This window comes from Coptis chinensis, chromosome 4 (genome assembly GCF_015680905.1).
Source record: "Coptis chinensis isolate HL-2020 chromosome 4, ASM1568090v1, whole genome shotgun sequence".
Classification (NCBI taxonomy): Eukaryota; Viridiplantae; Streptophyta; class Magnoliopsida; order Ranunculales; family Ranunculaceae; genus Coptis; species Coptis chinensis.
The window spans coordinates 107,945,921-107,958,701 of NC_141459.1; the positions used below are offsets into that span (position 1 = coordinate 107,945,921).

General features: G+C 40.9%; 2 protein-coding genes across 2 annotated transcripts; both read right to left on the reverse strand.

The window, feature by feature from the left end:
- Positions 1 to 4,804: 4,804 nt before the first annotated feature.
- LOC147506876 (peptidyl-prolyl cis-trans isomerase FKBP62-like) lies at positions 4,805 to 8,250 on the reverse strand. The gene is made up of 13 exons (XM_086605852.1): positions 8,186 to 8,250; positions 7,975 to 8,092; positions 7,089 to 7,171; positions 6,959 to 7,046; positions 6,812 to 6,853; positions 6,698 to 6,755; positions 6,316 to 6,514; positions 6,177 to 6,219; positions 6,020 to 6,097; positions 5,790 to 5,936; positions 5,576 to 5,703; positions 5,245 to 5,280; positions 4,805 to 4,937 (listed from the first exon to the last, which is right to left on the reverse strand). Exons 1-13 carry the CDS (start codon positions 8,248 to 8,250, stop codon positions 4,805 to 4,807), a joined length of 1,218 nt encoding a protein of 405 aa, XP_086461978.1.
- LOC147506877 (putative disease resistance protein RGA3) lies at positions 5,799 to 11,574 on the reverse strand. The gene is made up of 9 exons (XM_086558917.1): positions 8,622 to 11,574; positions 8,344 to 8,533; positions 8,172 to 8,261; positions 7,975 to 8,092; positions 6,934 to 7,046; positions 6,658 to 6,853; positions 6,224 to 6,514; positions 6,020 to 6,138; positions 5,799 to 5,936 (listed from the first exon to the last, which is right to left on the reverse strand). The coding sequence occupies exon 1, from the start codon at positions 11,460 to 11,462 to the stop codon at positions 9,222 to 9,224; it is 2,241 nt and encodes a 746-aa protein (XP_086415043.1). The 5' UTR covers positions 11,463 to 11,574; the 3' UTR covers positions 5,799 to 5,936; positions 6,020 to 6,138; positions 6,224 to 6,514; positions 6,658 to 6,853; positions 6,934 to 7,046; positions 7,975 to 8,092; positions 8,172 to 8,261; positions 8,344 to 8,533; positions 8,622 to 9,221.
- Between the last annotated feature and the right edge of the window lie 1,207 nt (positions 11,575 to 12,781).

Sequence of the window (12,781 nt, forward strand, 5' to 3'; positions counted from 1 at the left end):
CAAAAGGGTGGTTTTTTGGCGGCCTCCATTCTTTGCCTTCTCACTGGTCCGCTTTAGCTGAAGGTCCGCTATTTCTTGTGGAGAGCCCCTTCGTGACCTTATTGTTGTGTGCCTTGAGGGCCGCGGAGGAGTCATCACGAGTTCATTTCTCTTTCTGGCATATTTTGCCTTTTGCCTTCCGCCCCCGCCCATGGATCTCCGCTTCACCGTCTCCGGGGTGTCCAAGGTGTTAGTCAATCCCGGATGGCGTAGCCTATATCCGAGCTCGGTGAACAGAAGAGAGGAGTTAGAGGTGACACAAAGTAATGATGCAAGGCAAAAGAATCAAGATGAGACTCACCTTCTCCCACCCGGTGTAGATGGCAGATGGTGGCGAAACGCGTTCGAGTCACCGTGAAGCGATCTCGTGGAAGATGGGATGAGAAGAAACGGAGAGGCAAACCACCGCGGCATTGTGTTCAAAGCGGAGTCTCTAGTGGTGGCAGGCGATCCCGGCCTTGAACTTCGGGATGCGATTTCAGCCCAACGGCAGGATCCTTACCATGACGGCGCTGATGGGACCAACGGCCGTGGGGCCGCAGCCTGGGGGCGGATGGGGCAGCGAAGAGTGGAGGTGTTACCCGCAGTTCTACACCTCTTGGCGGGTGGCCCTGCGGGCGCCGAAGTCGATCCTGCTTCATCTTCGTGGTCATTTGTCCCACAATTTGAGTTTGTTGACATCCATGTTCGAGTGGGCGAGGGGAGTCGGAGATCGCAAAATCGTCCTCCCAATCGGCAAGGGGGAAGAATATGAGCGAGGACACACTTTGGGGTGGATTGGTGCGGAGCAGCGGTAGAGGTTTCTTGAGTCCGTGCGGCCGGCTCTCTCTAAGGGCCTCGGCTTGTGAATGAGAGATCTTTTTGGTGTAGCCTCTTCTTAGTCTTGGGGAGAAGGTTTGGGCAATCTCTCTTTAGGTGGAAGCGGAGCGATAGAAAGGGCCTTGATCACGGGCGAAGTCTTTGAGGGTTGGGTCGAGAAGGAGCGGAGTGGCTTTTTCAGGATCAATGCCTAGAAGGCCGCACTGGTCGTTTCCCAGATCGCGGAGTTTCTGAAAGATTGCGGAGTAGACACCGTTGTAAAGTTGTGAATGAGAATCGGGCCTCCAACCTGTGACAAAGAAAGTTAGCGGCAAGGTCAAAGACGGATAAGAATGAATACAAGGACACACCAACTGCTCAGATACACTTACCGCTCCTGAGAAAGTGTAAGTGCCTTAGAGAAACCTCAGAAGGGATGTCCGCTGACAGAAAGTTCCCGGACACATACAAAGGGTAATGGTGCCACACTTTATCAGAGGTGGTGATGTGAAGAATGAAAGATTTCTTTCGTGGACGACTACAAAAGGATTGATAGCCTACACTGCCAAACTTGGTACTCTTTTTGATGAAGTAATGGGCAATGACATCGCGGAGTTTGATCTGGGGAGAGTTGGTTTTGTTGTAAAAGTTGGCAGCGTACATGACACGCCAAAAATTGCCAATGCCTTGACATGGCGGAATGTTGAAGTGATTGCATACTTCTACGTCAAGCAAAGACAGGGGGAACCTTAAGCCGGCTACTATTTGCCCAACGGTAACGACCAGGCTCCCTGGCCGCGGTTCTACAAGATGGGGAAAGTGAGTTATTCTCGACACATGCTCTAACAAAGACATCATGGGGGATGCCATAAGCGGCTTTATTGCGTCTAGGTTGGGTCCGCGGTAGTGTGAGGGGGTGGGGAAGCTTAAACGATCTCCCAAGGTAGAAGGGATAGCGGCGGGGCTTTGTCGCGGAGGTGGGAGAGTCGATCCGTCCACCGATGGTGTTACTAGATCTAGAGGGTGGGGTCTCCGTCGATCGATCGGACAGCAGAGTTCGAGGACTCCGGCGGACATGATATTCGAGTGGTGGCGAGGCAAAGAAGCGGGATTTCAAAATTCGATCAAGATAAAGATATCCCACGACTAATGGGTGGAAAAGAGATGAAACGATGATCGGAACTAAATAAAAACCAAGAATGGAAAAGAGGGAAGAGGAAGGAGAGCAAGCCCGACCTTCAATCACGGTACAAAGCAAGGAAGAGAAAGCACAAATGATGAGAGACAAGCCGGTAAGTAAGAGAATTTGGAGGAAGATGCTAACAAAGAAGAGCGGAACAATTAAAAGCAGAGGAAGAGGAAGAAGAGAGAGAGGTGCCGAGGTTAGAGAATGAAAGATGGAAGAATAATGGGAAAGATGAAGGGTTTGAGGGTTTGAGCGGGATTCGAGGCATCAGGGGTAAGCAAGTAATATTCGGAGAGTAATATCCAAAGGTCAAGAGAAATGGTCCGGAGGATGGGCCACGTGGATATCGAAGAACGAGGTGTCGGGTGCGCAGTAATCATGGCCGCGTCTGGGCATGCTAAGCACGTGGTGAGAGAGAAGAGCAAGCGTGTCCGTTGAGATATAGCGTGCCCGTTGAGAAAGCACACGTTGATATCATTAAGTAAAAAAGTAGGGGCCATGGATTGATAAATTTGAGAATATCTCGGACCCCCAAACGAAGTTCTTCACGAGGTTCGGGGGGCCGAGAGGGGGCATTTGTATCTACCAAATTCATGACCATGGGGATGACATGTCTCAAAGACCGAGGTAACTTAAGAAACCAGAGAGTGAGAGTACGGGGGATATAGGCCGCGGTACTTTGAGGCCGATGAGGGACGGTTAGCGGTTATGAACTGGTGAGGTGGAGATCGTGGAATCAGGAAGCAGTTAGCGGTTAGGGAGTATAAGAGAGAGAGAAAGAGAGAAAAGAAAGAGGAAAAACTGAGAGAGAGAGAAGAGAGAGGCTGTAAGATCAGAGATTACATAGGGATTTCGAAGGTTGTAAAATCTGATTATACACCACTCGACAAACCCACTTTGCATAGCATAAAGCATTGATCTGTCCCGGACTGTTGTTCTTGTCCACAACTTGATCACATCTGAAATGTCCACCTTATGCTACCATCACGTCTAAGTCTTCACTAACTGTGCAAAGTATATATTAAAATCCTCACTCATTTTTTATTATTGATATAAGGTAACTGAAAAATGAAGGAGAAAAACAGTGGATACCCCTTTATTTTTATTTTCGATCTTTTTATGCCCCCTCGGTAGTCTTCGTAAGAAGTAATAAAGAAGTTTATGGCACTACTTCGTCACTTGGAGCAGACCAGCTATTGCTTGGTTCAAGATGCTCACACACAGAGTAGTGGACCTGTTATATTGAACTTTAAGAGTCGTTTTGTGCAGTGGCTGATGAACTTTAAGAGTTCCAACTTGGGGATGAATTTGAATGGTTTTGGTGCAGAAGGAATGTGTGAAATTAAATGTAGAAAGCAGACGAACAAGGATGGTGTGCGTCCCCGTTCTGATAGAGTTGTGTTCCAATCTGAGCTGAACTTACCCTTTTGGTCCCAGTGTGAGCATCATCTCCTGCCGTTTCATGGTGTGGTCCATATTGGATACTTCCGTACAGAAGGAATTGAACCCACAGGACGAGCCATTTTGCAGTCAATAGTGCATTTCCATGGTTGGAAGCTGCAAGTGCAGGAAAGGCTCACCAGGCAGATCGCGGAAACAGTTTCTTCGGTGATGGAGGGGAGTTTGGTAATTCTGTTGTAGTGGCGGTAGTGGAAGCCAATCACATCTGTATGATCTCCAGGGGAATTGAGAAGGTGGAAAGTAGTACAGCTACAATTGCTACATTGGGCCGATTTTCTACTGACCCGGTGCCAAGTAACTATTTTTGCAGACTGTTTCTGACAGCACTGCTTGTGGAGGGTGACCACTTTGTTTTTGTTATATTACATTTATATCAAGTTATTCTATCAATCTCTTATATTCTTTTCACACGCTGTCCCTCCTTTTTCTCTTCTCATCTTTCTATTTGGGTGTCTGGGTGTGCAGACATGGCCAGAATAAATCGTAAGCACAGAGCTGTTACCATTGTTGTTTTTTGCACAAGTTTTGAGTTGGTTGTGCAATTGTACCAATATCAAATGCTAGTGAGCATGGCCATAAAAGTTGAGATTCCATTTATCTGGCTTATCCTTGAGATGTAATCCGAGATCTTTCAGAATGTACAACAATATCTTATATACCTTGCAGTGATATTTTTTGTATTTGTTGCTTGAGGCACAAGTTGTTCTTGATCTTATGTTGTCGTGACTTGAGAGGGGGAAAGGTGCATTTTTTGTATTTGTTGCTTGAGGCACAAGTTGTTCTTGATCTTATGTTGTCGTGACTTGAGAGGGAAAGGTGCAGTTAGAGGGAGTGGATCTCAGCAATCTGACTCAGTCTTTCCCAGGAGCCAACAATATCATTAACATCAGTTTTATATAGGCAAAGGCGATGACGTTAAATATGTGAGAATTTTGTGTTGAATAGTTGATGATGTAATCCCTTCTTCAAAATTGTACCTGTCGATGAATTGGAGGAGTTCAGCATTCAGTTGTTGTCGCACCATTTGGGTTTGCAGTTTACACGGAGATTTTATTCAATACCCAATGTAAACATACCACACTACCATCTTTGGGGCCATTGCAAGTGGTAATCCATCAACAGAAAGAACCAAAGGAAGATGATTGAAGATGACACAATAATGCCATATCTGCCAAAAATCTGGTGAATTAGTCCCGCCCGCTACAGTACTCTAAAGTGTCCATATATTCGGTGATGGATTACAACCTGCTGGAAGTTACAAGCATTCCACATCAGGCAGCTGTCTTATGAAGTTATGATTTGTGCCTTGCAGACTAATAATCAGTTGAACACTGAAAGAGAAATGCAAACCATTTTTGAGTAAGAATTCTGAGGTAACACTTCCGGCATTCTTACTTCCTCAAGAAACAAGATCATCCATCTAACAGGTTTCATCATGGCACAAATTTCACATCTGAGCATTGCAATACATATAAACCTAACAACTGAAATATGGTTTCAAAGGGTAAAAACCAAGCAGATAACGCACTAAATTTCAAGTCTCCACCCCTAGTGCAGAGGGGAGCTAATAAAGCCAAGGAAATACATAATATCCTTTCATCAATAATCAGAATTATGTAATGGGAATATCCTTTTATCAATAATCAGAAGAGTTTTACAAACATTAAGAAATGTTGCGGCTCTAACTACTAAGCCATCAACCAGACACAACCCAGCAAACAGAAGACATCCAATGAACTGAACACAGTCATCCATCACACCTCACTGTCAACGCTTGCTGCCTAAGCTGCTGCTTTCTGCAGATATATAATATTCGTCAGGAGAGCAATCAACTTAAACCAAAGAAAAGTGCCCTCACAATTTTTTATTAAATGTCAGCAACTTACATTAGTATCAAGTGTTTCTAATTTGCTCATCTTGGCAAATATGTTGCCATAAAACTGAGCGTCCTTCTTATTTAACTCCTTTCAAGACTTTATACTACAGCTTCACGTCCCTGATTCCACAAAGATTCCACCCCAACATACATTTAGTCAAGAGACAGTTGACATAAATGAATTAGCCGGTACAATAAAAAGGCACAATACATACCTGTAGTTGGGATCAATTTCCAACGCCTTCTTAATATCGATCTCAGCAAGGTCCAAATCAGCCAGCTGAATGTAAGCTTGGGCTCGTCTATACAGTGCCTTAACATTCGTACTCTCAAGTTTTATCACCTACAAAATTATTATCGCAGCATTAATCCTCAGGCCCCTTGGTTTGATGTGATTTGAGTTGTCGGTATAAGTTAATCCTCAGTTACCTTTGTGCAAAGCTTCTCTGCTTTTTCGTAGTCCTTTAGCTTCAGCTTGCAAGCTGCATTATTCAGATTGCAGCTTACCTTCAGAACCTTGGACTTTTTGTTTTCCTCTTCACTGAAGTTGGTGTTATACTCAATAAATTTTCCAGCCTGATTACAACGAGAAGTTCAGTCAGTTGCAATACAAAGAAACCATCTCTAAAATCATTCGCTCCTACTTAAAACTCTCTTACCTTTTCATATCTTTGTGAAGCCTCAGCATATTTTCCAGCTATGAATGCTACATTTCCTTCCTCTTTCTTCTTACCCGGCTTCAATTTTCTCAGGAGTGTTCATGTCCCGATTCTCTCTCCTAATGATAGAAAAGGAAAATTTTAAACTCACTCATACCAAGCACAATGCAAGAGCCGTACTAAGAGAATTCTCACTGAAGCTACCATGACAAAGGATTCGAGCTCAACTTCATAGTATAATGTGGAATTAGGGGGAACAACAGCCAATTCTTGCTTGGATTCAGATGAACCAAAACCATCCATATTCTGGAGCAATAGTCAACTCTGCAACCTCCCCTTTCTTCATTGTCACGACAGCTCTATCAAGTCCATCAATAACTTGCTCTGCCAAATCTAAAGAATTACGTTCATCTGTCTTGAACTCAAATAGCTCATCATCGTCACGACCCTTCTTCAGAAACACAGTTCCATCTTGCAACTTCCCAATACGTTTCACTGTCAGACAAATGAGATAATTTTATGCACACTACAACGCATCCCATTCCACTAAGACCTCCTATAATTTGTTACTATAACATAAAACGAATTAATACTCCTTATTATCCACTGGTTCCTTCATTTGGACGCTCATAATTCACCTTTAGCCACTGTTCATTCCTTCATTTGGATGTTCATAACCTTCTCCTTCCTTGATGATCTTCTTTATAACCTTCTTGTCAATTACTTCAATCACAGTCTTCCACAAAACCAATTCAAGAGTTATAACAAGTGTGGCTCATGGTGGCACAACACCTTCAGCACTAGAGGCTGGCCGACCCCTCTCAACAAAGCCATCTGAAAGTACAAAAATGCAATGTAAGTGACAGGTTCCACAATATGTACAAGTCGGTGATTTCCGTTTCAAGCAAACTTACACTATGGCTCCACTGTTAGGAGAACCTTCTCTCGCTTCTTCATTGTCTTTACAGCTTTTCGATAGTGCTGGGCAGAAATAACATGGTTGCAAAGGTCGAACATCATGCAAATCCTGTTAGAAAAGTCACAACAAAGACAACTAACTAGTATTCACCCTAAAGTAAGGTACAAAACTCCCACCATCACCAACGGTAAACTCCACCCTTCAAATTTGGAAACCACTGTACCATTCTCAAGCTGAGCATCATATTTAAGTGCAAAACAGACAAAAGAGAAGCAGGAAACATAACCAAGCAATTCCATCTCACTAAAATCAACTAAATGATGCAATATGCAGGTCAATAACAAACCAAACAAATACCCTTTGAATGACAGGTTTTTGTAAACATCTGATAACAAGTTTTCACAGTTGATTGCACTTGCAAAGTTTCATTTCCCACTAGGTTTATACTAACTGACAAACTACAACATCTACATTCCCCAGTAAGTAATTGCCACAAATAAATTATTCATCAGCATCTTTTCTACTGTAAAAGAAGATGTAATAGTAATTTTTAAATACATAATTAAGTCAATAGCTTAATGCAAAGGAAGCAAAAAACAACCAACTATAAACCGAAAACACTTGTCTTTACTTATTTTAAGTAGGTAAAGCTTCACTAACTGATGAATTCACCTTAAATCATCAGGATCTTTATTTCTAACTAACTTATCCGGAGAAAACGTGTTCAAAAAAGACCCAGAGGCAAAAGTAAAAAAAAAATGAATGAAAAGCTTTAAGGCCGAAATTTAAAGGTGTCAACAAACTTGGTTCTCTTAACCAAAGTCGTGTACATAAATGTGTGCACACTCATATCCGCAAAACACAGATTTAGGACATAGAAGGATATATAAAATCCTATTCAACTGCATGTACATTCGTCTCCCCCTAAAACTTTACATAAGATTTTACTAGACCCAACACCCTGATAGTCTTAGTTAGAATTCACAATTCTCATATAAAATTGTAGTCATAACCCATCAACCAAAAAAAATAATACCTCACTCATTGTGTCTGCCACACAGCACTTTATTAGATCTTCATAAAGATCAGCTGCTTGTTGTATTTCTGGTGCATCTGCCCAGTACTCAAGTATCAGAAGTGCATAGTCACAACACCTGCAGCATGTAATGTAATTATTTCTTAATTAAAAAAAAAAAACCTTCCACCTCAAACAAGAAGCACAGATAAATATACCTAGCACGGACTACTGCATTGCGGTCATTTCATTTTCAGCAGAATCAGCAATTCGAGGAGCACACGCGCAGTTTTGCATTTACGCAACATCTGAAATGTGAATATTATTTTTATGAAAAGTAGCATATAGATTAAAAGAAAATAGAAAACTATAGAAGCAGTTTAGTAGTACCGTCTTTATGCAGTTGTCTCTGCAGATTCAGCAATCACAACTTCACAAGTACAGTTATGACGACAAACTTGAAAAGAACCTGAAAGCAAGATGACAATGTCAGCAGAAATAGTAGCAGATAGAGAGAGAGAGAATTTGTCCAAAAATCTCCCAGAAGCTCCTTCGATAATAAGCACAACAGATGGCAAGCCTACAGATATAAAAGATAAAAAGGTTTATTATTAATTGAAAAAATGAATATAATTAATGAATACTGAAATGAAGAAAAAGGGAAGGACCTCTTCTTCTCCTTCAATTGGGCTTCTGTAAGACACGAAATCTTCTTCATATTTTCGTTCCATTGTGTAATGAAAAATGAAAAATGAATTTTCCGGCCAGAAAAACTAAGTCAGTTTCTGCTTTTAATATCTTTGCCATTAATATAAATGTTGGGAATGTGGGTTAAGATGCTCCAGTCCTCCTCTCTGCTACGTTCTCTCGTAATAATTGGGCAGACCATTACCAATTTGCGAAGCTTGGTGAGTGGTTTCAACTCCTCTGGCTTGAAATCAAGGAAATCGCAGAATTGAAAAGTTAATTCTTGAAGTGACGTGAGTTGGTTTAATCCTTGGGGGAGAGAGGAATGAGGTGATTGTAGGATTCTAAGAGACTTGAGGTTGTTGTTGTTGTGGGTGAGGGACATTAACGATTTTGAAAGAACACCTACATCCTCCCCTAATAACAGAGTTTCAAGCCGAGGAGGAAAAAGGTAGTGCGGTTCCACCTTCAAATTTGGGCAATAAAAAAGGTGCAAGTATGTAATATTGGACATCATCCTCATCCAAGTAGGGAGCGTGGAGCCAACATAGTTTTGTATTGACAATTCTTCCAAGCTTTCTTTATGTGGTTCCAGTTTTGCAAGAACACCTTCCATCCTTTGTATCTCCTCTTAAGCTGCTGATGTGTCGCTCATATTCTAAATTAAACTGCAAGCCTGTAATGTTTTTCTTTTTCTGCAATTCTGCATGCTTGGCCTCATTCACACTTTTTACATGCCTTAACCCCGTAATAGATAGCCTTCCTTTTAGAAAATTGAGATTTCCTAGTTCCCCAATCACGGACCCTTTACTGCTTCCATCACTCACAACAAACTTATTTAATGTTCGAAGCTGACTCAATCGCTCAATGCCTCCTCGCGGATAATACTTTAGAGAAGAAGTGACTTTAGCTTCAAGATGTCTTAGGTTAGAAAGTTCCCCAATTCCTTCTGGCAGTCTGCAAAGACTTCTACACCAGTTAAGCTTCAATGTTTGCAAATTAACTAGACTTCTCACTGTCTCAGGCAATTCCTTTAGTCTTGTATGCGACAAATCAAGGTACCGAAGATGTAATAATCTATTCACTTCACTTGGAAGTACTTCAAGGGAAGCACCATATGCACGACTCAAGTCTAAGGTCCTAAGACATGTCAACTGGTGCAATGCAGAAGGTACCGACTTGGATGATTTGGCTACCAGCGTGCGTAACTTCTTCGCTTCATAGATAGATGGATTCTCTACATCATCAACTGTCAAATGACGAATCTTGTGACTGCTAATTTTTTCATTATTCACCAAAACAGAGCAATCAGCTTTTGTGAGGAACTCGGCAAAGTCATGTACGAGATCATGAATCTTGCATCTAACAATGTTTCCATCTTTGCCTTTCTCAAAATCTTGGAAGAATGATCGCATCGCCAGAGCATCAAAATACTCGACACCAACCCTCTCTAGCTCTCTTGCTCCATCAGAGCCAAGATAACCTTGAGCCATCCATAGCTTCACCAACTGATCCTTCTCCATGTTGTGGTCTTTCGGAAAGATTGCACAGTACATAAAGCATCGTTTCAAAACTGACGGCAAAGCGTGATAGCTCAACAGAAGAGCAGGTAAAAAACCTTGTGTTTCCCAAACGTCACTTTTTAATACATCTGTCCAATCTTCTTTTGCTCGTTTGAATCGCATTAGACTTGCTAATGTCTTGACAGCTAGTGGAACACCTTTGCATTTCTTCGCGAGTTTTTGTCCAATTCCCTTCAGTCTTTCACAATCTTCTTCCGATCTTTCCAAAAAAGCTATTTGTCTAAATATGTGCCAACAATCATCTTCTGACAATTCTTCCAGCCTATGTCTAAAAGTTGAGCCGATCATCTTCGCAACTTCCTCGTTACGTGTGGTAACGATAATTTTGCTTCCTCGCTCACCACCATTCAGAGATAACTTCAATGGCTCCCAACAGTTGGAATCTTCTGTCCAAACATCATCTAGCACGAGCAAAAACCGCTTTCCCTTAACTGAGTTGCACAAAAGTTGATGCAGAGGTTGCCACCCAACCACTTTTGGTGGCTCCCCAGTAGCTTGTTCAATGATTTCTCTGGCAACCCTTTCATGATCAAAAGGCTCAGAAACACAAACCCATATTTTCAGCTCAAATGTGGTCGCTATAGTTTCTTCGTTATACACTAGCTGCGCAAGAGTTGTCTTGCCAAACCCAGCAGTTCCAACTATTGACAAGATAGGTATACGAACCCGAGTTTCTTGTTGACTAGTCTCACATACCAGCTTGCCTAGTATCTTTCGTTTGTCATGATCCCGACCAAATATCACTGATACATCCACAACAGAGCTAGTGAGTTGTCGAGGTTCCTCGTGATGACTATGACTCTGAATGAGGCCTAGTTGATCCCTGCTGCAAGCAATCTCATCTAGTTTTTCTCTTATGCCCCCAATCTTATGAGCAATGTCATGGCGTACACCAAGATGTTTAAAGCAAGCACACAGAGATAACAAGTAGGAACGCCGCACCCTGTTGGAAACATGAGAGCCATTAGCAGAAATGAGAATTCGTGTGTTCCATTCATCCAAAACATCGTCTGCATCATACATCACATCTTCGAGCTCTCCCAACCAAATCTTTACTGCACTATCATGTCCTGCCTTCTTTTCTGCATCTTCAAGCACTGCTTTAACCAAACGGAGCTTAGTCTCGAGTTTTTTTAATTCTCCACGAACCCCCACCACCAACCGCACCTCCTGTTCAACTTCTATTCGGATTAATGAGGCCAACTGGTCCACGACAGCAGAAAGTATCGCTTCAGCCATGTTTTTTATGAATCGACAAAGAAGAAATGAGGTACAAGAAGCTTATTAGGCTGCTCTAGTGTGAAGACTAAAAATGGGAGAGGGAGACCAAATCAAGGAGAGATACACTAAAGTCAAATCCAAGCCAAATGAATAGTGATGTTAGGTAGGAACATGCATGTGGAACAGTGGAACTGGGGACTGGGGATACCACAAAAGACAAGACTCAATGAATGTGTATAATAGAGCCAACTTGTTCATATCTTGTCATTGTGAGATTTTCGAGTTTTATTCTTTTTTTCGCTGATTAATGAGTTTTTATAGTTTTAACTGTAATTTGGCTTAGCATTGAAATATGTTAATGATTTAACCGTGGGATGGAGTATAGAACCAGCAAGAGGTCTCAAGTATGAATATGAATAGGTTACGGTTTCCCATGGTAGGTGTCCCCATAGTACAAAGTATCGCGATATATCGTAATATATCGCGATTTGTATCGAGATCTCAGCAAAGGATATGAATATATCGAGGATATGAATCTGATATTTTCTAATGGCAAAATTGCAAATATCCTCGATATTTCCTTAAATATCACGATATTTTCTTAAATATCACGATATTTTAGCGATAATTTGATATATTGAAAATATCGTGATATATTTATCTTCACTTTCACTTTCTCTCATTTCAACTTTTCATATCAATGGCTTATCTTTTTCATAGACTCCAAGAGTCAAAAAATTTGCTAATCTTTTACAACTTTTTGAGGAAAAATAACAAAAAAGACGGATTGAAGTTTTTGTTTAGTGAATAAGGTAGATGAGGTTGAACTCTCTCTTCTCATTCTCTTATCTCATTTTGTCATTTTTTTTAGATCTAGTTTTGAATTTTCGGATTTAATAAACTATTTTTTTTCTTTTAATTTTTCAAATCAATCTTTCTATTTTGACTCCATCAAATATAATCTTTATATTTATATTTATATTTTTTTGTTCATAGAAAATATTAATTTTGTTTCCCCATAATTCCAATTATCAATTACGATTCCTTTTTCTTCTTAGTTTTCTCATTTTCTCAATTCACTATAAAGAAAATTAAATAAGGAATCAAGAATATTTTGTTTCACTTTATAACATATCCAAATAAATCATGGGTACCCACCCATAAATCATTCCAAAGAAACTTAAGAATAATTGGGTGTTCATGTGAAATTATGAAAGTTTCTATTAATTGGTTATATTGTTTCACAGATCTCTTTTCCTTTTATTATTGTTGATTATTATGTAATAAAAGTAACTGGAATATTTTGGTTATTGTCGATATATAGACAAATATCGAGA